Consider the following 24032-nt stretch of genomic DNA (forward strand, 5'->3'; position numbering starts at 1 on the left):
TCTGTGGTCATTGTTTATCCTTTGTTGTGAAAAGGTGCAATATTTAAAAATAGGAAGACTTTGGCCAGCTGTCGAATTCATGCTCCAAATAAACAAATGGAAGCTAGCTAGTTAGCTCAGTTAGCCGGAGTACTGGAGGAGTGTTGGTTACACCTCAAACATCAAGAAGAGGAAGCTGTCAGACCTGAGGCGAAAAAGCTGACAGGAGCACCAGAACCCATGTGCAGTGGAACTGTGCTCATGGCCAGACCTTGACTGAGCACAGTCTGATGACAGTCTGATGACAGTCTGATGACAGGGAATCCAGTACCAAGGTGATTTACAGCGGCTGCGACCAGGGCTCTGACTCCAGAGAGCAACATAGAGGTAAGGCATCATACAGGCAGCCAGGTGGATGAACTTCCCTTTAGTCAAAAAGTTCAACCACTGCAGGACATGCACATTTGTAAAATCTGGGTTTTATCCAATGACTGCAAAGAAAGCAGAGTAGGATGGGACTTTTATCACAGGGATGTGTTTAACATCCATCAAACTGCGCTCACTTTGGTCAAGTAAAAGACATGTCTCCGTCTTTCCTGCCTATAAGCTACATCCAACAGGAAGAACTGCCACCACAAAGTCACAAGCTGTGCAGATTTAGGTAGAATATGACGGAAACTACCACAAAGAAAATGAAACCTACCAGAGGTCAGAAATGTTTATTTGTTTAATAGCAATAGCTACCTCTCACAACTCTTTGTCCCATATTCAGGACATATTTGGGATCTGTTTACCCTATAGATGACTCCAGTTGCTGCTATGTGCGTTCTGTCATCTCGCCGTGTCGCCATTGCCGCAGTGGCAAGTCGTGTTGCTCTCAGTGTCTGCTGGTTGGGTCTAGAAGGAAATCCTAAATTTGCAAGACTCTCGCGAGATTCAAAATGTTCACTCTCACAAGATCTTGTGGATTTGGGGTTCCCTTCTAGACACCGTGTCTGCTGTTGCTTGTGACAGATGGATGATTGGATTGACAACATTAAACTGCAGCCCTCACTAACTGATGAAGGTTCCTTTTAGAATGGCGATATTCATTTTCTTAAAATTTTACCCAGTAGTCAGACACTGGTTATGACAACAGCCAGAGATGACAAGACAAGGAAGACGAGGAAAAATAGACCACCTCCACCACACACACTCCTTTCTATGAATATTTTTGATCCATTATGACACATGGTGGTCATCTGTACACTGAATCTATGAAGGTTAGAGTGTCTAATCTCAGACAGCCGCACTCTTCAGGAAGTAAAGGTTTGTGTATTTTGCATTCTGTTTTTGTCCAAACAACTGAACTGCACAGGTTTTCCTGACTTCCTCGACATAGTTGTCAAAAGTAACGTTACATAAAAAGTAATTTAAAAGTAGAAAATTGTAATCTTGATGCCACTGCAGCAATGGCGGCTTGTTAACTTCTGCTACTTCGTCAAATTCGTCCATATTCAACAGTACAATTTGAAGTGAGTTACATTAAGTGCAGCAGCTGGTTTAGTGCTTCAGTTTCAGGTTAAGTAAGTGCCCATTTGTCATAGGAACAAAAGAAATATGGAGCCACCACTAACACATTGCAGGACAGCATGCAGACGAGTAGCTTCTAACATCCGTTTTCCCTCAGGGTCTCATTAAATTGGGTGTAAATTTCCTATTTGATACACAGAAATGTAGCGAGTGCATGTAAACTGATAGCAACATAATTGTCCTTTAACAATAAACAGGCAGTGACATAGCAGCAGCAGGACTCTGTCATTCTGTCCTCAGGCACAGGGAAGTCTGATGTAATGTGCAATGTATACTAAGAGTCAGAAAAACTCAAAGCTATCAAAAGCTTACATCACCAGGCGACTCATGTTGAATCACTGGAGGAAATTTGTCTTCTGTTACCTCTTGTTTTGGAGTACAGTACACCCAAGAAATTATAAAACTAAGTGACATCTTTATATTGAAAACTCATATAACATTGTCTTTGTTAACGCAAAAAGTGTAACACATGAGCTCAACTCATTTTTTTCATACTCTTAAGTTGAAATATGTTTTGGATTTGAAAATTTCTCTTTCTCACATAAAGCTTTTAGTTTCAACACAGATCCAGTGAGTGGTGTTACACAGCTCTCTCCCTGAGGAGATGGAGACATGTGCACAGCAGACACAGCGGACGTTCTCACAGTTTGACAGAACAGTTCGTTTGGTTTGAAGTCCGTCCAACTCACTCTGCAGGACCTGAACACAACAACAGTGAACTGGAAGTGTGAGTCACTGTCTCAGCCTGGCATCGCTGACCTAAAGAGGTAAAGCTCATTGTCCTGTGACACAGAAAATTATTAATGTCTCTCTCTGTCACACACACACACACACACACACACACACACACACACACACACACACACACACAGACACACTTATTTATTTAGTGAAACCCTCCTTGATTTGAATACAGGAGGAGGAGGAAAGATGCTCATTGTGACAAATACAAATGATCGTGCAAATGAGTTAACTCACATTTGTACGTTCATATATGAGTGTTGAAAAGGAGTTTTGTTTGACAATCTTTTATGATTTTCACTAATTATTATACAACACAAGATTAACCCATTAATATCCTTTACATCATCATCCTTTTGTTTTTAGTCATTAGTCACAAGCGATCATCAGCACCAGTGTTTTCACTAGAGTTCACGTGGACTTCTGACAAATGCTCGGTTCCATTAGAGTCAAGACAAATTCAATTTCAATATGCTCTTATCCAGTGGACATCTGACACTTAGCATAAAAAAAGTCATTTTTGTGATTTACTTTTTTGCATTTTTACAAGAAAATCAACTTTTCCTACTAATCAAGGCTTGATAAATACAGTATGTGAAATCATAAATGTTGATTTTCTCATTTGTCGCCACATTTTGACAGTTTCCACAACATGTTTTGTGTTTCCACCTTCAACTGAAAACAATGCAGGGCTTTTCCTTTACATACTGAATATGGTCCTGTTTTTATCATTAATGGGTTCATTTCTACACCATTAAATATATATATATGTATATATATATATATTCAAGATGACTTAAATTTTCAAGGCAATGCATTAAAATAGATTTTAGAGCCCAACTCAAACTCTGAACTTTTGAAATAAACTTTAAAAAGTTTTGCTGACCTATAATCTTTAGTTGACATAATTTACCTTTCTTCTATAGATAATTCAATTCTTTCAGTTTTAGAAATTAAGAAAAAGGAAATCAAACATGCAAACCTAATCTTTCTTTTAATTGAAAATATTACAATTTTAACATTTACTTTCACTTTAATGAATTCACTTTCAATTTACAGCCAGCTCTTGGGTCTGGTGGTACAGCAGCAGATACTTCAGTATCTCTTCGCAGACGGCAGCAGGGTGAACAGGTTGTGGCTGCAGGATGTTGTCTTCTTTGGGTCTGTGCAGGCACCTCACCTTCCTGATATCTCTGATGCTCGGTATAGGTACCAGTGATGTTCTGTCCAGGTTCAGTCACCTGCTGCAGAGTCCACCTGTCCTGGGCTGTCCACACCCCATGATGTGTGTGATGTTTCCAGTCAGGACACTTTCTGCTCCTCTGTAAAAGAACTCTGCACAGAAATTTTGCCTTTTTAATTGTCCTGAAGTTGTTCCTGAGCCTTATTTGTCAGGGTGGACAAATGTGACATCCATGATAGATTCTCTGGGATGTTTATTAGGAACGTGTTCACCTGCTCCACCTCACCATTGATATAAACTGTAACCATGATGGCCACTGATCCTCAGTGCTTGCTGAGTTTTTTCAGCAGCTCCATGAGATGAAGTAATGTTTTCCATCAGAAATATTCCACACAATAGCACAGTGTTTGTCAGAGATCTGAATGGATCTTTGAGCTCATACAGCTGCAACAACAGATACACAGGAAGGCTCAGATTTGCCAGATGGTGCCATGTTTTTTTTTTTTTTTTAGAAACTTGGAACTGTTGCATACATCCTATCTTTCCACTTGTAATGAATCACCATAGCAATTTTAAGGGACAGTTTGTGCTGTTCACCCATCTGGGTTGTTTTGGTGCACGTTGCTGTGTTCTGGAGATATGTTTTACAGATGTCTGCCTTCTCTAGAGGACACTCGGCTTGTGGCACTTCACTTTGATGAATAAAAGAATAAACTCAAGGAGCCTCAGCTGTTTCGTACTTGAATATTTGAGCTTAACACAACGCAGACAAGGTGCAGCGTGTGCACATGGGCACAGTTCCTATAAAGCTTAGTAACATAACATTCAGTCAGATTTATACAGTATGTTTCATTACATACAGAATCAGTAGCATGATGGCACCAGTCAGGAGAGAAGCAGATAATACGGGCGGTTCTCAGTCACTGTCATTTCTGAGTCAGTATCACAAAAGCTTGTCAGGACGTCATCCAAGGACTGAGATATCTGTACCTCCAGACACCCACAGGCTGCAGAGTAAGTGTGCCAAGAGTGAAGGACAGTGAAATTCAACAGTTGGTCATCATTGATATGAACATTTGACATCATGACAGAAAACCAGGGAAAGCATAAGAGGTCTGTAAAGCCCTCATGAAACAGAAATCCGAGTGCTGTTTGCTTCCTCATGTTGATGTGTGAACAAGAAGTTACGTGGAAACTTGTCACAGTGGTCAATGCGTTGTTTTACTGGGAGAAAAGATTAACCATGATTTTACAAAAGGCATTTTTCATTCCAGCTCACCTTTAATCTTATCTGCAATCCAAGTGGAGAATCCAGCACGTCCAAATCCAGCCGCGTCTTTACTACAACTCCTCCATGTATGACAGCAGTGGTCCTCGTTGTGTGTCTCCTGTCACCCGCCTCCTCCTGAAGAGCAGACACAGGAGTCATTCTGAAAGCACCACAGTAAAATCTCCATCTTCATTAATGAGGTTTTTGCTGCTGAACCACAATGATATACCCATAATCCATCACTGATCAGCTCTACATGAATATTTTTTTAATCACAGGTCTGCTCACTGCCCGTTGTGACCCTCTTAAACATCTCATTTACACCTGGTGGTTACCTGATGCACGTTTATTCCATGTTATCTGTGTGTCAGTAGTTCCTTCCTCTCTTTTCTGCGTTCCTGCTGACCACAGACTCTTTCTGTTTGCATTTAGTGCCATCTTCTGGATGTTAAGTCAAACTGCAGCAATAACTCAATGAGGATTATTATTATGCTTTCGTCCACCACTGTAGAATTATGGTAAATACAAACACACTGATGAATTTGACAAGTAAGCTGTAATGATTGTAATATTTCTCTGGAATATTCAAGGTCTGTCCCGTCAGGCTCACAACCTACTGAAGCTTTTTCTCTTTTACGCCAATATATTGTGCACCGCATGCAAGAAACATTATGTTTCCTAAATTCAGACATTTTGATCAGTGATACTGTCCATTTCCCCCCCAAAAAATGACTACACATACATTTACAGCTGAATTGTGAGGTACAGTATAAACATTTGTATGAGGGGCAGGGGAGAAAAAAAAGAAAAGGGTAGCTGCTGGATGCATTTATGGTAAAATGGTTCCAAAGCCTGTTTATGATTGAACCTGTCTCATTATGTTGCTCAGATTTAAATGTAAAGATTTAAACTATAACTATTATGCACAGTGCTATTGGCTGCAGTAAATGTCAATAAATGTCTGCAACAAGTCCCTGCCCAGCCTTTTTACAGAAGGCATCACAGTTTAATAATTAATATTTTAATATTTCAATCTAAAATTCTAATCCAAAATGAAATGAAATGAAATTATAACTCTTGAAAGCAACAGTGTGGAAAGTCAGAGGTGAGGAAACATGTCAGAATGCACCTCAGATTAGGCCTTTTCTCCTTATATTTCCCTTTCATATTTTGTTTAGGTACAGTGTTATTTACAGTCAACTGAACTGATGTAAATCGTATCATTTTTGTGATAAGATGGGGCAAATATTGTTAATACTTGTCTTTTTTTATCCCTCTAATACATTTATTGTATGTTTCATATATAAGTGTAAAAATCATACAGCTATCTGTCAGATTATGGCAGGTGTCACACCTCATATTTTATATCATATTTTCCTGACTGGAAAAGCACCCGTGAGGACATGTGATCACTCAGCCTTGTACAACAGGACACTGTTGAGGATATTTACCATGTAAAACCCAACACAGGGCATCCAAGAAGGAACTTAGAGAGGCTTTAACTTCAGGCCAAACAATAAAACCTGACAACTTGCTGCCCCTGTGCTACCAGGTGCAGACATCAATACAAACACTCCCACTCAGAACACCTGCAGCAGTCGGGTCACGGCCTCAAGTCATACCAGCAGCTGCCGATGGAACAAAAGGACTGAAGGCTTAACATCTCTGTGTTTGTGACAAATATCTGCAACACTGACTGAGATTCAGAACCCACATAAGAGGCCAAGGGCGTCACTGATGTCTCAGAAAAAGAAAGTGCAGGATTCTGTCATGCAGATCTTTTCCAGCGGAGGAACACGGCTGCTGGGAACATTTCCACACAGATGTTAAATCAGAGGGGGAGGCCATTACAGCGAATGTGGAAAGTGCTGCAAACACAATTATAACAGTAACATCTGCAAGAATGACTGATTACTGCAGAGGAGCTGTTCGATCGATCAAAACATGAGGAGATATCATACAACAGGACTATAAATCCACTGCAGACGACAGTGTGACAAAAAAGGATCCTGTAAATAATCACTCAACGCACTAAACCTTATTTTGAGAGATTTTTAAACTATTTTGGTATACGAAGTCATTATTTTGAGATATTGCATCACTATTTAAAGATACCAAGTCAGTATTTTAAGATACTTAGTCATTATTTCAGAATATTAAGTCAATATTTTAAGATATTTTATTTTAATAATTGAATTATTATGAGATTATTACTGTGGGTTTAGATGGAATAAGTCAATATTTTGAGATCCATAGTTAGATATGAAGTTATTTCTAAGTTCCTCATTACTTAAGTTAAATAATTATTGATGATTCACCTTTAAAAGTAGATGTAAACAATAAGACAGATTGATAGAAGTAAACTTTCTCATCTGTGGTGTACATGAAGCCTTAGAAGTGTCAGTCAGGTGTGTGAAGATGAAAGATGAGCTCAGCTTCTGGTGAGTCCTTCAAGCCTGAAAAGAAAGTCAGAAGGAACAGAGGAGCTGTGGAACATACAGGAACGTACAGGAACGTACAGGAACGTACAGGAATACAAACCAGGCAGGGTCATTTATAAAGTCTTCTAATGTTCTGAGTTTCTCCTCAGTATATAGTCTAAAACAAACTGTCACAAACCATCCAGTTATTGAAAGTAAAAAACAGACTCATCTGACCTCTGTAGAGCCTCTTAGTCTTTATTTAGATCAGGGTTGTCCAAACTGGGGTGCTCGGACCAAAGCTGGCTCACCAGATGTTTCTAGCTTTAATTAAGAATGAATATATAAATTATTATTTATTCTGTTTTATTTTTGTTTGTCATCTCATTTGTCTCTCTCACCTTTCCAGTCTACCTTCACCTGTCTTGTTCAATAGAAGCAAAAGCCCCCAAAATAATATAAAAAAAACCTCTTTAAATAAGATCCTTTATTATTAATTATTTTTCTTAATCTGAGCAGACGGATAGAGCGACTCTTTGCACAGGAAGTTAACTTGGGATTTAGTATCATTGTGTATCTATCTGTCTATATGTATATATGTGTGTATATGTAAGTATATTTGACTTGAAAGTTGAATGAATGTACTGTACAGAGTTCAGTAAACTCTTTTTTTAACTGAAAAAATGTAAAAGAAATCAAATTTGTAATGTTTGTCGGTGTGACTGAAGAGTTGTTGGTTCAGCTTGATAGTTTTCTCAAGTACGACTTGATTAATATCTAGTTTATTTGGTTAGAAAATGTTGTTTTGAATCAGACAAAATTACTGCAATTTGTCTTTAAAATTTTTAATATTTAAGGCAGACCACACATCAACTTTTCTTTTAAGTTAAAATGAATAGTTTATTTTTACAGTGCAGAAACGCTTAAAATGCTGTCAAGCGCAAACCTTGTATCTCCGTATTCTGACTTTTTTATTTTTTATTTTTTTCCCCACAAATCAGTGCTTTTGGTCACCATTTATGTCATGCATGTGGATTTTTACAAAGATTTAACCATTAAAAAGAGCTACTTACTTTTGTTGTTTGTTTTTTTTCCATTTCCTGAAAAGTAATAGTTTTGGAAATACAAGTTTTCTATCCAACAGTGATGACAGATTTCTCATCTGACCAGTAGATCAGCTGCAAACGGGTCTAAACTAGTTTTCCTCAAGATAAAAGTCATTTGGCTTCAGTCCACTTGCATTTCACAAGACAGTAACACAGAAGGCGACAGAGAAATGGGTTTATTTAAAAACATTCAACAAGCGCTCCTAGAACCCAGCGCCACCTTGTAGATTATTGTGGTTTTGATGCGAGGACACAGTAATATTCCAGTTCCTGCTGTATCTCAGTGTCAGGACACGTGACTCCCATCTCCTCCAGGAACCTGTGAGGCAGCGCAGTGATTATTCAGCTCAGTGCTCAACAGAGTGACACAGAAACACAGTTTAATATTCACAAAATGGAAAACTGAGGAATAAATAATTGTGTGTGTGGACAGGTGACCTCTTCTGAGTGTTGAGCAGCAGGTCTTCAGCCGTCTGGGGATCCTTCTTCATATAAGACTGGAACATGGACCAGGACTTGATAAAACCCACCAGGTTCCTCACCGAGATTAACGAGTTCATCAGAACACACTCGATCCTGTTGTATAATTATATTGATATATTATAACATATAAAGGCCATTCAGTGAAAAACATTGTCACTTTAGATCTGAACTAGTTGTCTGCCTTTGATAAACAAAGGGATAACAGGCTGAAGTTCTACCCAGAACCATTAGTTTCTAAAGAATCCTTTTTTAAGGTAACAGTTCATTAAGGGTTCTTTGTCTAGTCCAGTCTCTATTAAGAACCCTTTTGATCCACGTAACCCTTTTTGGAAGAAAGAGTTCTGCAAGAGCTGTTAAAATCCTTGAAGAACTCTTTCGTCAAGGGTTCTTTGTACTGTAATATTAAAGGGTTCTTGGAAGAACCCCGTGGGTGGGTTCAAGATAAAACCTGTTGACTATAAAGGGGTTCTTGGTAGAAACCCCTGGGTGGTTTCTTCATACAGTCATTAGGGTTCCAAAAAGTGTCTTCCTCAAGGGCTGAAGTTCTACTCATAAACCATTTTCTTCTGAAGAACCCTTTTTTTGGGTGGGTGGGGGGGGGGGGTTGTCAAAGGTTCTCTATAAGACAGAGGTTTCAATTAAGAATTCTTTATATCCAAATAACCATTTTTAGATTAAATAGTTTTTCAAGGATTGTTGAAATTCTCGAAAAACTCTTTCATCAAGGGTTCTCTGTACTGTTATATAAAATAATTCTCGATAGAACCCCTTTGATGACTTCTAGATAAAGCCCTTGGAATATAAAGGGGTTCTCAATAGAACCATGTGGGTGTGCTCTAGAAGAATCCCTTGGAATAACAAAAGGTTCCTGGTAGAATTTCCTAGGTGGGTTCTAGATGAAACCATTTGGTTTGCAGTAGAACCCGTGGGTGGATTTTTAATAGCACTCTTAGAAGGTGGAAAGGTTTTCAGTGGACCTCACAAGAGGGTTCTGGGTGGAAGCATTGTACCATAGAAGAATTCTCCTTTAGAACCACTCATTGTGGGTTCCAGAAGGACCCTTTCAGACGATTCACTTTATGTTGAGTTCTAGGTTAAATGCTCTGAAAGGGTTTATAAAAGGTTCTACCAGGAACCAAAAAAGGCTCTGCTATGGGGACAAGACTAAGAACCATTTATGGTTCTAGTTAGCACCTTTATTTTTAAGTTTGAGTGTAGAGTTTAGCCATATATAATATATAAGTGACCAGCTGAGATTTTTTGGGCATTTTCTGTCATTTTATTTAGATAATTTAATGTTCGACGTACTTTGTGACACAGGACACACCCAAAATTAAATTAAAGACTTTTTTCAATCAAACCAAAGTTGGGCATTTTTACAAACGTGGAAATTCTGATCAAGATGATTTTGTTGAGTTTTACAGAGTAAACGAGACACTTAAAGCTTGTCTTGAATTCAGAGGGTTATCAGTTTTATTTTTCTGCTCAATAAGTTTGATTCATCTTATAGTTGTCTTAAATTTTTTGACACACCAGATGGTTTGTTACACAGAACCATCCAGGAAGTCAGGAACTGTTTGGGAAAGGGCAGGCACTTTCAAAAAACACTTGGCAGATGACTGGATGAACCTTCGGTCTATCACGTCTAATATAGGCTAACTTAAACCAATCTGATCATATTCTTGCCAAAGCCAGTCACAGGAGAGGAGCGAAAACGTCTTTGAAGCACTGGTGTCGTTCTTTCAATGAAGAAAGACTCTCCAGTTCTGATATAACTGATGCTGTCACAGTATCTACACTAACCTGCTCACAAGTTGCTTTTGTTTGTTTGAGACAGGTCGCAGGTCGAGACAGACGCTTCTCATTGATGTCGCACCTGAAACTGTACCCATAGCTGCCAGTGGTCCTTCCTGGGCCAGTGGTCCTTCCTGGGCCAGTGGTCCTTCCTGGGCCACTGACTGGCTGCGCCACTTTTGGTGCAGACATAAATTGATAACTTGAAGCCTGGCAAGATGGATTCTCCTGTGATCTTGTGAATCCAGCCATCTTACAAGGTAAGAGGCAGCTGCTATGTGATAAAACTTCAGTTTTCAGCCATTACTACTCATTGGCATCCGGCGACAAGGCAAGATGACACCTTCTCTTGCTTAAGTGGTCTGCTACGGTACTTTGAGGTGATTTGTAGCTGCTTTTGGTTTTTCTTTTGTTGGTCCTCTGACTAATACTGTGACGTAATCATGACATCGCCCAAAAAGGATCTATAGTACCTGTCCATATAAGGACAGCAGACAGTAGTATTGTATTTATCACACAGAGATGTTTGTTCAGGTACAGTAAGTGTTTGTGTGCTAATTACCTGTCTTTATCTGGAAACGGTATGGCTGAGTAGAGCTCTTCCAGCTTACCCTCATTTGCAGCTACTGCATTGCTAGTGTAAGGCAACAACGTCTTCTTCACCTGGAAAGAAATGTATGTTAATGTTTAACTTAAACATTTTTTCACTTTTCCATGCACTGAGTTTGTATTTCATATTTCTTCTGTCTGTCTGTATAAATAATTAACCTTAAAACGTTACACCCTTCTGTTCATCGCTAAGAAATCATTACAAAAACACACACACACTGGGGATTTTTACATTTCTATCTATGCAACAACATACAATTGATGTGATTTATAAGGCAGATTTTCAAACTTTAGACGAAGGGGAAAAAACCAAGCCTATCTCAATCCAGTCTTTATGCTAAGCTAAACTGACCACATACAGACTCGGAGAGAGGGCGTGTTGTAAACGCTGGTCAAACAGCCACTCTGGGTCAACAAAGGTTTGCACTACTGATAACGATTAACAGGACTCCCATGAAAGCAGCAGTCTGCTCTCTAAAGTCTACACCCACCTCTTCGTAGACGTTACTGAGTCTTTCTCCACAGTCCTGGTACTTAAGTCTGGTATTAGTGTCTCTGAAACTCAGCAGAGCCACACAGCCCCGAGGTTTTAAAACCCGACTTGCCTCAGCCAGGAACCTCGACTGATCGAACCAGTGGGCTGCTGAGGCTGCTGTCAGCAAGTCGACAGAGCTGTCTGGAAAAGGAAGGTCCTCTGCTGTCCCCTTCCTGCAGGTGCAACAGACAGATCGCACCTGTAACTGGAATATCATCAATTCAAAGTCATGCTTTAAATTAAAGAGTAGTTACATCCACACATAGAGGAGAAGTCTCAAGTCAAGTCTCGAGTCTCTTATGGCTGTAATGAGTGTTCTATTATCTGATGCATGTCATCTGGCCTGCTTATAACATTGCATCATTGTCACTGCTCCTTTATCTATTAGCATTAGTGTGTGTATTGGCAAGAATCTGATCTTACTATGTGTATCACAATACAAGAGCTGCAATTCAGTATATTGTAATACTGTAAGCAATGTGATATATAGCTATTTCTTTCATCTAATTTTATAAACTGTCATATTATACACCCCCAGATACATGAAGTCTCAGTTAAAGTTAAAACATTAAAGTGTACTTTTCATGCAATCAGAACAATGAACAGTGAACTTAAATGGTTTGTGGTTTAAACACAACGTAAAATAAACTCTGGCCTGCATTTGGTGTAAAAGTCTCTCTGCAACAATAATTTTAATTCTTTTTAATGTTTCTTGGTGAGAGCCCTCTTAAAACTGATTTTAAAACTGATTCTAAGAGGGACAGGAAAGACTTCCCTCAGAATGGGGTCACTTTTGATAAAATTCCAGTTTGAGTGCATTATCCTTTTTATGCGATCAGCTTTATCTGGCAGTCTCGAGTCTCTGTGTGCGACGACTTAAGTCCATCTCAAGTCCAAGTCCCAGATGCAAGTCCTCGTCTCTGGTACGTCCAGAGCAACCCACACACTCCTACCTGTATGTGATGTTCGGGTATCCTGGCACAGCTCTGGCCTCCTCCAGCTGACACTCACTGATGTCGATGCCCACCACCTCCTGGAAGTGTGGCGCCAGCAGCCGTGAATTCTGACCCGTCCCACACCCGAGATCCACTGCCAGCACGTGTGGTTGTCCCTTCTGAGGATTTTAACAGATATGTAGAGGCTGTGATGACAGGAAGAACTGTATATTCACAGTATCTGTGGCTATGGCGTACCTTTTTATCCAGGTATTGAAGAATAATGTTCTTGAGCTCATCCGGAGGTGTATAACGATACTTTTGGTAGATGGAGGCGTGATCCTTCCCCTCGAAAAGCCGGTATGTCATGGTGTTTCTTTTTTTGGACTCTCTTTCTGTTCTGTTGCCAGTTTAGTCTTTTTTCCAACCTCTGATCCAAAACAGTCTTTGTCTTTATTCTTCCTCACTCTCTTGTCTCCTTTATCTTTGTTTAGTTTCCTTGTTTTTGGCCTCTTTTACCTTCTTCTTATCTTTTGTATGGCCTGTTTTCTGCCCAGATGCACACACACACTGCACTCTGGCCTGTGCCAGGGCAGGTTTTTTTGCATCTTGTTAATATTTAACAGACACTCAGTGAACAACGGACCCTTTGCTAAGCCCCGCCCACCTTTGTTACTGTTGCTACACCTATCAAGCTTCCCATTCTCGCACTGCACAGATGCTGTTTACAGCGATAATGGTGCTACACACTGATAAAAGCCATGTGGCCAAAAACATTTTGTGTGATTTTCTACCAGGCATGATCAAGTAAAAGACTTGTTGGATGATATTAGTCCTGAGGCTGACCCTCTTTTCTCTATACAGTGCTCTCAGATTTCACACAGAAACTGGGAGATATTGTTAAAACATGAGTCTTTTGATTCTACAGAGAAGTAAACAAGCAGCTTCTCATTTCTGACTTATTACCATGGATTTTTGCAGCTAAAATGATGAGTCTTACTCGCAGTTTTCATAAGGTGCAGCTAGCCGGTGTGAGCTCATGCTAATGCTTTAACTCCTTGAGTAAGTCTGTCAAAGTTTTGTTAACTTTTAAGCCAGCTAGCAAAAATGGCTTCTTTGCTTTTTCTTATTATTTATTCATTGATTTTAATTTGGGTAGGAAAGCATCTACATCTTGATTAGACACGATTTAATTTCAGTTTATGTGAATAAGCTATGATATATTAAAGGGAGTTTGATTTTTAGCTGTGCTGTTCTCGTTAACTTTAAATCAGGATTTGTTAAATTCTGATCAGAACATGTTTAAGATTAAATTAATCTTTGACGGTGCAACCCAGTCATAAAGTTACAAGTCAGCTGTCCTTAAGGTGTTGGAATTTTTTTTTTTTTCCTTGGGACAACAAGCGTGTACCACCTGTTTAAATAAATTGTAAATTCTGTGCACGTGCTGTCATCTCCATTAACTATTTTTATATCTTACAGGTTATTTATGATTTGTGAATAGAGACTAGCCAGGGGGTTTGACAAAATAATCTTAGGCCAATTCCTCTTACTAGTTTTTCAGAGCTTTCAACTGTCTTTATTCAGTCTGGTAGTTTCTCAGGGACTTTGATAAAAGGTAATATTGTTAAATTATTTTTGATTTTAATTTGGTTCAGTTTTAAGAATATCAACTACGGCAACACTGTTGTCCTGCCTGCAGTGTGCATATGTCAGGTGTCAGTGCGTTTGACTGTGCTGTTCCAGCCAGTTTGCCAAATGTGAGGCACTTCCCGCTCATATCATGCCTGTTTGTCAAGGTGTCTAAATCTGACATGTCATTCATCACAAGTCCAGCATGAGTCCAGTGACCAGCTGTGCAGGTTTTTCAGAGAGTGTGTGGGGTCACAGGGTCGGTCATCTCAGTCTGTCAAAACCACTGACTAAACTTATGGTTGATCACACTTATGTGTTTGACAGAGTTTGTTGTTAATGCACTTGACCGTCTGCTAAACTGACAAACATCTTTGTTTTGGTTTGGTTGCCACGGATGACCCTCCACGGTAGCAGTGCGTGTTTAATTGCACTCGAGGGATAATTGAGGTAATGACCTGTTGACCATTTCCAACCCTTGAAAAGTAAAGCATGCAATGTCTAATCCCATGGGATCTCATTAATGTTGACATCATCAAACACTTCATCAGAGACTAAACCTGTATTCATCACATCTAATGTGTTTTTGTTACAGTAGACAGTGGCTCTATTCCCCAAACTCTGTGTTTCGACGTACACTGGAGATGTCATGACAGTGGTGGACATTAAGGAGCACTGAGGGACTAATAAAATTCATTGCAGTATCCTTACATCTTTCATGATGTGATCTGTGTGTGTGTGTGTGTGTGTGTGTGTGTGTATTTGTCCAGTTGTTGTATTAATACAATGTATTAAGGTCTTAAAGGAAAAGAAAGATTACATCACATGTTTTTCTTCTGATCCCTCTGACGAACTCTGATCGGTAAATCGGTTATAGCTGGACACAAACCAGATTCCCCTCAGATCTCACTATATCAGTTTAATATAGATGTGTGCCCCAATCCCATTCAAACCAAAGCCTTACACAGCAATATTCAAAAGAAAAATATACCAACAACAATGATAACTCTGAAAATAAACTGAATAAAACAAGACTTCAGTTACTGTCTTGTGATTTTATGCCTCAGCCAACCAGTCAAGTTACAGGTTACAGCCATGTTTGTACACTTTGTACTGTTTAGGGTATTTTTTGGGCGAGTTATCACTTTACTGACATGAATTATTCCAGTGAATAATATTCAGTAAGAAACATTCACTTAGAGAAAATTTTTACAGAGGAATACAAAGAAGTGATAGGGAGCTTTAAGTGTTTTTGCATACCATGATAAAGTCACAGTAAAACTGACCTTTGACCTTTTGGATTTAAAATGTCATACATTTATCATATGAGTCATTTCTGTGAAATTTTGTCATCATTATGGTACGAATTCTTGAGTAACTGCCAGTATTTTGGGGGTCCAAGCGGAAATTTGTACCAAAGTTGAAGAAATTCTCTTCAGGCATTAATGGAGATATCTTGTTCATGAGGACAGGACAGACCTGAACATTGAAGTTGACCTTTGAACTCTGACTATCAAAGTTAAATCAGTTCATTGTTGGACAAATCTGAGGCCTCCAGGTGTTCCAGCGATATCGTGTTCACAAGAATTGGCCGGAGGGACGGACACCCAACCCAAAAACATAATTCCTCCTGCTTTGACTGTCACCGGCACAGAGGAATAAAAACACACATTCATGGATGTTTGTCAGTATTTATGCTGTCATCATGACAGAACCAGCCTGTGTAAGCAACCAGTGATGGAAAGAGTACTGTTATATTGCTAAAATATTACTGTATTACAAGTAAAAATACTGGTGTTAGTATTCTTCTCAAACACTACTCACTGTATTAGTTAGATTATAACCCTTGATGTTTAATGTATTATCAACAGCAGCATTCTGTCGAATTGGTTTCTGTTTCTTCAAATCTTCAATCACTCCCAACTTTCGCTGCCCCTCAGTGACTCGTACTGACGGGGAGGGAAGTGGTTTGCATCTGAAAGTGATGCACCAGGCTTTTCAAGAGCCTTGAATATCAACCCATTCATGGATACATACGACGCCCCGGGCTGCTGATGGAGGAGGTGAGGTGGATGGATGGATCAGACAATGTCAGGATTTTCATCCAGGAGACTAACGTTCATGTCCCATGTGACATTATAACCTCATTAAAAGTTGTAAGCCACATAACATAACATTTTCATGGAACTTTCATGTCATGAATTCCTTCACATGACACTTGACTTCTGTCGTCATGTGATCCTAATCCTAAACCTAATCCTAAACCTAACTAAGTCGTTTTAGTGCCTAAACCTAACTATACTGCAGTGGTTTCACAGTGTTAATCATGTTTTAAAAAGACTGATCACATCAGATTCAGTCACTAAAACTCTGTGCTTTGTTAAGGGGTGTTGACAGATTGTTGGAATGAGGCGAGTTAGGATAAGAACATGTTGCAAAGCGAGTGCCTGTTGCAGCATTTTGGGATTTTTTTCAATCCGATTATGGTTTTCAAAAACAGACTCAGAGTATAATTGAAGTTTGTATTTGGAGGGGAGAGCTGCTTCTGGACACAGAATCATAAGCATTGTGTTGAATGGATCAGCTCCAGTTAATGTGGCGCAGCCGTAACGTGACACAGGTGGAATCAAGCCAGAAGTGTCACACTACTTGACTTTCCTGGGGCACTGGGTGCCTTCAAAGGAAAAATAGAGCTAAAGCCAGCCCTGGACTCTCACAGACTGACATATCTGTCCTTCTGTCTCAGGAAAACCAAAGTCAATTTATTTTCATGGTAAATTAGAAAATGACCGCCCAGCACTGCATCAGAGGACAGATTTGGTCCACGGGCTGCAAGTTGGGTATCACTGTCCAGTTTTAGTCCAGGATTTGGACCATGAAGTAGCTCGTGTTGTCAATATGTTTTTGAGAACTTCATTCTAATCTTAACCTACAGAACTTAGTGGGAAAACAGATTGTCTTTTTGGCGGACAGTTTGTTAAAAATATATCAAAAGTAATTTATCTTCTGAGATTTTTTTTATCATGATCAGCAAATGGTTTTGCATCAACTGAATTAAAAGAAAACTGTATTAATGTGTTTTTCACACATTAAAATGTTCCATCCTAGATTCCCCATGGAGCGACACACAGACGACATGACGAACACTGAGTGGTGATGAAACCCTCCAGAGACTCCAGCCATTCTGATTTATCACACCTTCTTACTCTCTCTTACTTATTGTTGATGCTGTTGATTGTCTTATACATGTTGCTTCCTTCCTCCTGATATTGTATTTTTGCTCTGCAAAATATCTGTCACTGCCTCAGTTAATGTCAAAACCAACCAGTGATCAGACAGATCACAAGGAGTCACAGCTGCAATGTAATTATTAACAGGTTTTGGCTGCAGAATGTACTTTGTTCAATCTTTGGTAAATGGATAACAGCACTTCTCCTGCTTATTTTAACCTCACCATGTTTGTGAACATAGGAAACTACCGCTACCCGACATTTCTGTTGTGTTTCCTGTTGTATGCTTTTATTGTCTCAGCAAATCTTGTCATAATCGTGGTAATATCAAAAGAGAAAACTTTGCACGAGCCCATGTATATTTTTATCATGTGTCTCTCTGTCAACTCTCTGTACGGCTCTGCTGCCTTCTTCTTCAGATTTCTCAGAGACCTTCTCTCTGATACTCATTTGATCCCACGCCCGGCTTGTTTCACTCAGGTCTATGTCATTTACACGTATGCATCCTATGAGCTAACCCTTCTAGGCATCATGGCTTATGATCGGTATGTTGCCGTATGTCAGCCTTTACATTACCACAGCAAAGTCACTTCCAAGGTGGTGGCTAAGCTGGTCGCCTTAGCTTGGATCTATCCAGCCTTTTCTGTTGCAGCCTGTGTTTTTCTGGCATCCAGGCTTCCGCTGTGTGGCAATAAGATACCGAAGGTGTTCTGTGCCAACTGGCCTATTGTAAAACTGTCATGTGTGACGACTGCGATCAATAACCTTGTTGGCATGCTTGTTTCCACAACCACTGTCTTTCTGCCCCTGGCTTTTGTTCTGTATACATATTCACGCATTTTTCTTGTTTGTAGGAAACGCTCCTCAGAGTTCAAGAGCAAAGTCATACAAAGCTGTCTGCCGCACATTATTACCTTCGTCAATTATTCCATCACTGTGTTTTGTGATGTTGCTCTCAGCAGAATCGATCTTGAAAATGTGAATCCATTTCTGGCTGTGATTTTATCGCTTGAGTTCGTTGTGATTCCCCCCATAGTGAATCCTCTTGTTTATGGCCTGAAGTTACCAGAAATTAGAAAACTTATTTTAAGAATGTTATCATGCTCAAAACCTGGCTAACAGACTAATTCTTTGAAATGAGATTAACTTAATTAATCTGTGCTTTTCTTACTTTAAATGTAAGGTCAGTAGGATTTGTCCAAGCTGTTCGCAAACCTCACAGAAATATGCAAGAATGTCAAATCCTGATGTTTTGGATTGGTAAAGCATCTTAGAAAAATATGAGAAAATATGGTCTCTGCAGATACAGACCCCACCGCTCACTTCTAGTAGGTCATAAGTGATGATTGAAAAAGATTATGTTTATATGAGTGCATTATTTTTTAGGAAAATGCTGCATTATGCCTTTAAAACTTCTGCAGGCTGTGTGTCATAGTAAAGGTGGTGAATACTTGTTCAAACAATTACTTTGTTTTAATCTGTAATTTAAATAAATTAAATAAACCTGTCACTTCAAAACAAAAGGCTTTTAAAAAACATTCTCAATAATCTCACATACTGATGACTATATTACAAATTTAGTGATTTAATTAGTGCACTTGTTTAATATTGAAAACTTTGGTTGTCTTTTTTCTCCCAAAAGTTTTGCACAGATGTAGACGGTTTAAACGGAGAAGGGAACAGAGAGAGCAGGTGTTAACAAAGTGTAGATAACAGTGATGTCAACATTTTTTATGATGACATTAATCACTAATTAAGTTCTAATAATAATAATAAGTCTGCTGTAACACAAGTGTTTTATTCTAATCTTTTGACAATTATCAGTTCAGTGATGCTGCACCAGAAACAACTTCTGAGATTATTATTAAATTATCTGATGTAAAGAAGTTGCTTTTCTTGCCTCATATCAGTGAAACTGTGATGTTTCTCACAGAATGATGGGAAAAGGCCAGTTATTCACTGACTTCTAAAACAAGTTCAGTGTGACAAACTTTTGAATTGACCGCAGGTTACAGTTTTCCCACAATTCAGCAGATGCACGGCTGATTTTTTGAAGTTTGGATGAAATGTCTAGAAATTTAGATTTATTGCAATAAGTCACACCCACTTTAAGCAATTATTACTAAATTTCCTGCATCGACTGAGAACTGACCAGAGATCATATGAGCTGATTTTCATATAAGTTCATGCAGCCAATTATGAGATATTAACTAAGAGTTATTACAGATTTTCAAAGACTGACAGATCAAAATTACTTTGATAACTTTAGATCAGCAAAGTCTGTAGATGATGCTGACCTGCTGGTGGCCTCAGTGACTCCTTGTCATGGGAAGAAGATCATGATAGTTAAACGCAACTTATAAGGGAGATGATGCTTTATTTAGTATCTTTATTTAGACCAAAAGAACAGAAAGTACCACGTCAGCAGCACTCCAACCCCCGCCAGTTTCCATTATGGTTTTATAAGGTTAACATGTAATGTGGACATGTAGCAGCCATCTTTCCAGCATCATTAAAGACCTGTTAGTGGGGTGAGTGCTGACTTTCTTAAGGCTCATTCATGCTTAACATTACAAAGGCATGCAGGTACAGACAGAACCGTCTCTGCATTCACTTCGTACCCATGTGTGCATGTTTTCTGGAAGCTTAGGGATACAGATGAAAGCTGTAGTCATGAGGTTTAGCAGTGTGGACAACAGTTAGACACAAACACAGGACATGACAAACAAGACAACTTTCTCTCAAACTCTCACAACACTGCCATGTTTGTTGCTGTTAGAAATTAGAAATTGTTAGAAGTTAGAAATTCTGTCTTCATCAAGGTAATGCTTACCTGTGAACACTGCCCTCTAGTGGACATATTAGTTAACATCCATGCCAACATAAAGGACACATGGAAATATGCGAGCAGTGACGTTATCGTGCACATAGTGGCTACTTCACTGTAATCAGACTATTGTTGAAGCTTGGCCTCAGTGTATAAATGAAAAAAATTGGGACTGAGTTCAAAATTTTAAAATGTGAACTGTGAACTCAGCTTTGAGCTAACCCTAACCCAGCTCTGTGCACAACACTGATTAAAGTAACATAAGTACCATCACACATTAACTCTCTTACAATACCCAACACTTGTTGCAGGGCCGTGTCTAGCTTTTTTGGGGCCCTATGCAAAATGATGTTTGGGTGCCCCTATTCTGTGAATGTTGGGGGATTGATGATAAATGGAAAACACTGGGGATTCCCTACTTCAAGATACTCATCAGCATCTACCGAATGTGCATAAATGAAACAGATGTTGCCATATTCAAACCATATTCTCCTATTCAAACGTGAACATTTTCACAGGCGTATAATCTGATGGTTGTTATTGAAAAACTCTTCAACACACCAAGCATCTCCACCGTCCGAGAACGTTTGAACACAAATCCTTCCATAATACTGTTACCCAAACTTACTTATTTTAGACGTTTATTTTAGCAGATAGCATTCACAGCAGGTGTGCTATCATGAATGACACGCTGACGTGACGTGACAGATTTCTGGATGTACATTACAGTTCTTGGGGGGGGCTGGTGGCTTTGGGGGCCCTATGCAACCGCAAAGTCTGCATATAGTAAGAAACAGCCCTTGACTGTTGGGCAGAAACAAAGTATGTTGGCAACACCCCAGTATGGATTCAAAATGATGTTTCTCTCCAGTGATTGGTTAGAGAAAATAGAATTCTGCCTCCCCCAGGAAAATCATTTTGAATGGAGGAAATGTCAGACTAAATACGGACATTAAGTGTTAACAAGCTGACATTTAAATTTCATGACGAATGTCCTCTTGGACTGAAGGATGAACTGCTTAGATTTTGTTGGTCAAAGGTCACTGTGACCTCACAAAACACTTTTTTGGCCATAAGAAAAACACGCTGTTTATGACAACATTTCACATAAATGTCTAAAAGGATACAAGCGGCGCTGGTGTACCTGCACCTGTCCAAAGAAATTATGACCACGCATCATACAGATGTCTTTTGAAATTTTATTTTCTATCTTTCCTCATCAGCAGCATGAAAACTACAAAAAAATAAAAGACACAAATAACAAGGTTTCAAATAAAGTCTATTTATAAAGTCTAGTTATTTAAACGTCCAGTATTCGACAGGCCCAACAATAAAGTCTCTCATGCTAATATCCATTGATAGACAGGTGTTAACATGTCAGCACAACAGAAAATGCAGTGAATTGTGCATTTAACAGCATTTCAACAAATATTGTACACAGATACCAAACAAATGACACTACAAAATGAAACATTACCATGTGCATGTGGACCATGCAGAATATTGTTATTTTGAGGCCGTATGTTTTTCTTCTGCAGTCATGTTGGCTCTCTTTGCAGCCAGATCATTTCTGCCCATAATGCAACAGGTGCATCTCCCACCAATTACACTCTTAAACTTAGATAAAGAGCAATACATTTTTAACCAAACAATGTTTTTAAGGTGGTATATTTTAGATATTTTTAAAGTTATCTTTTTAAAAAACTTATTTCTTCTTTTAATCATTTGTAATGACTTTATTCATTCAAACATTGATGAAACTATGTCCGAAAATAAAAAAACATATAAGCATTTCACTCAAATTTTAATAAAAATGTCTCTCACACTGTTACAGTTGGATAGGAACTACTTACATATAACTAGATACACGTAATGAAATAACAAAAAATACATGTAATTGTGATCTGTCGCAGTTACTGACGATAATATAGAATTAAATCTCAGTTACTAATGAAGATGTTACCTCCAAATATTCTTTTCAACTCTTCTAGTTCATCGTCTGAGTGACTGAACTGTTCGATTCCCAGGGTGGTGTTGTTGTTTTCAGATGAAGGGATATATAGGTAAGTACGCAGGGAACCGTCACCACACGGCACGTGGTGACAGAACAGAGGAAGAGCCGTTGTCCTCTGATGCTTCGGTAGCTGGTGTGAGGGTGATTGTATGTGGTGAAACTGGTTCTGTTCTGAAAATCTGCAGGTGATGGAAAATGTTTCTGTTGTCACTCTGTTCACTCTTTCAGGCTTAAATTTTACATTACAACAAAGAATTGTCCTCTTCTCGCTGACTTCACTGTGGTACTTGATGATTATTTTAGGGAATGCTTTTCTTATTGTTTCCATTATCGTAGATAAAAACCTGCATGAGCCCATGTACATCTTCCTGTGTAATCTATGTGTCAATGCACTGTATGGAACTGTTGGTTTTTACCCCAAATTCCTCCTGGACCTTCTGTCCCCTCATGTCATCTCTTATGCTGGATGCATGCTGCAGGGTTTTGTCATACACTCATCGACCTGCGGTGACTTTTCTATCTTAACTCTGATGGCATATGACAGATATGTGGCTATATGTCGACCTCTTAATTACCATTCAGTTATGACAAAGCAGAAAGTCTGTATCTTTGTGTTTTTATCCTGGTTTATACCTCTTTACTGCATGTTTATGAACACAGCATCATTATTAGGGGTGAAGTTGTGTCGCTCACACATAAACAGGATGTACTGTGTGAACTGGATGATTGTTACTCTTGCCTGTTCACCTCCAAAAGCAAACGCTATAGTTGGATATCTTAATATTTTGTTTTATTTTGGACATTTTGTGTTTATTCTTTGGACTTACATATATTTGATCAGAACATGCATTTCATCCAAAGAGAACTGGGGGAAGTTTATGCAGACTTGCTTGCCACATTTAGTCTCTCTAATCATATTTGCAATAACTGTGCTTTTCGATCTGTTGTTTATGAGATTTGGGTCTGTTGATTTATCTCAAGACCTCCATAATTTTATGGCTATTGAATTTCTGCTTATTCCTCCAATTACGCATCCGATTATATATGGATTCAAACTTACCAAAGTACGAAACAAAATTTTGAATTTTGTTCAGTTTAAAAGGAATGATGCAAAGGTTCACTCCGTGACTTTTCATATTAGAGATGACCTCTTAAACCCACACATAAACACTGGAAAGTAAATCAGTGCATTGTTTGTATTTATTCATGAAAATGTCATGGAAAGAATATTTATGTGTTAAAGTGGCAATGCTATGCTTTTTGTGGTCCTCCTTTTCCTTAAATGTGTTATATAGATTTCTGTAATCAAGCCTTTGTTCTGTTACTTCATGACATCTCTGTGTGAGACATTTCCTTTATGAAAAGATCATTTGGACAGTAATTTGAAATGGTTTTCAGAATCATCGCTATAGAACAGTCATTCCCAAAGAAAAAAAGAACTTTAGGAGAAATTCTGCCAATTTAATATTTATACATGCATTGCATCTTTTATTAAACACTTAAAAATTGTATATTGTTTTGCTGATGACAGGAAAAAATAAGAGCAAGTGACCGACAGCAAATAAAGAAACGTGCACATGTGTTCTCTGTAATGCCTCTATCCTTTTAGCTTTAAAGAGTACAGGGGGTAAAAGGAAGCGTTTGAGGCAGTAGGTGAATAGAGGTGCCGAGAAAAATAATGTGTGTTTTATACCTAAACACT

At 38.8% G+C, this 24032-nt stretch overlaps 3 protein-coding genes across 3 annotated transcripts; 2 read left to right on the forward strand and 1 right to left on the reverse strand.

The window, feature by feature from the left end:
* Nucleotides 1-8432: 8432 nt before the first annotated feature.
* On the reverse strand, nucleotides 8433-13159 carry LOC146323361 (putative methyltransferase DDB_G0268948). The gene is made up of 6 exons (XM_084724200.1): nucleotides 12886-13159; nucleotides 12646-12806; nucleotides 11649-11865; nucleotides 11111-11211; nucleotides 8710-8847; nucleotides 8433-8590 (listed from the first exon to the last, which is right to left on the reverse strand). The coding sequence occupies exons 1-6, from the start codon at nucleotides 12994-12996 to the stop codon at nucleotides 8500-8502; spliced, it is 819 nt and encodes a 272-aa protein (XP_084580326.1). The 5' UTR covers nucleotides 12997-13159; the 3' UTR covers nucleotides 8433-8499.
* Nucleotides 13160-17675: 4516 nt separating this feature from the next.
* On the forward strand, nucleotides 17676-18757 carry LOC146323362 (olfactory receptor 6N2-like). The gene has a single exon (XM_084724201.1). The coding sequence runs from the start codon at nucleotides 17676-17678 to the stop codon at nucleotides 18606-18608; it is 933 nt and encodes a 310-aa protein (XP_084580327.1). The 3' UTR covers nucleotides 18609-18757.
* A 3682-nt stretch (nucleotides 18758-22439) lies between these two features.
* LOC146323363 (olfactory receptor 5AR1-like) lies at nucleotides 22440-23639 on the forward strand. Its single transcript, XM_084725559.1, has one exon. It carries the CDS (start codon nucleotides 22519-22521, stop codon nucleotides 23509-23511), a length of 993 nt encoding a protein of 330 aa, XP_084581685.1. The 5' UTR covers nucleotides 22440-22518; the 3' UTR covers nucleotides 23512-23639.
* Nucleotides 23640-24032: the final 393 nt, after the last annotated feature.

The sequence above is a fragment of the Lutjanus erythropterus genome, chromosome 8, assembly GCF_056507025.1.
Source record: "Lutjanus erythropterus isolate fLutEry1 chromosome 8, fLutEry1.hap2, whole genome shotgun sequence".
Classification (NCBI taxonomy): domain Eukaryota; kingdom Metazoa; phylum Chordata; class Actinopteri; order Lutjaniformes; family Lutjanidae; genus Lutjanus; species Lutjanus erythropterus.

Bases quoted from the DNA above. Each gene is read 5' to 3' on its own strand.
- LOC146323361 (XM_084724200.1), bottom strand. From the start codon at position 12,996: ATGACATACCGGCTTTTCGAGGGGAAGGATCACGCCTCCATCTACCAA. The intron at 12,807-12,885 runs GTACGCCATAGC...TAAAATCCTCAG, and splicing joins TTCAATACCTGGATAAAAAG to AAGGGACAACCACACGTGCT. The intron at 11,212-11,648 runs GTGGGTGTAGAC...ATTTCTTTCCAG, and splicing joins TCAGTAACGTCTACGAAGAG to GTGAAGAAGACGTTGTTGCC.
- LOC146323362 (XM_084724201.1), top strand. From the start codon at position 17,676: ATGGATAACAGCACTTCTCCTGCTTATTTTAACCTCACCATGTTTGTG.
- LOC146323363 (XM_084725559.1), top strand. From the start codon at position 22,519: ATGGAAAATGTTTCTGTTGTCACTCTGTTCACTCTTTCAGGCTTAAAT.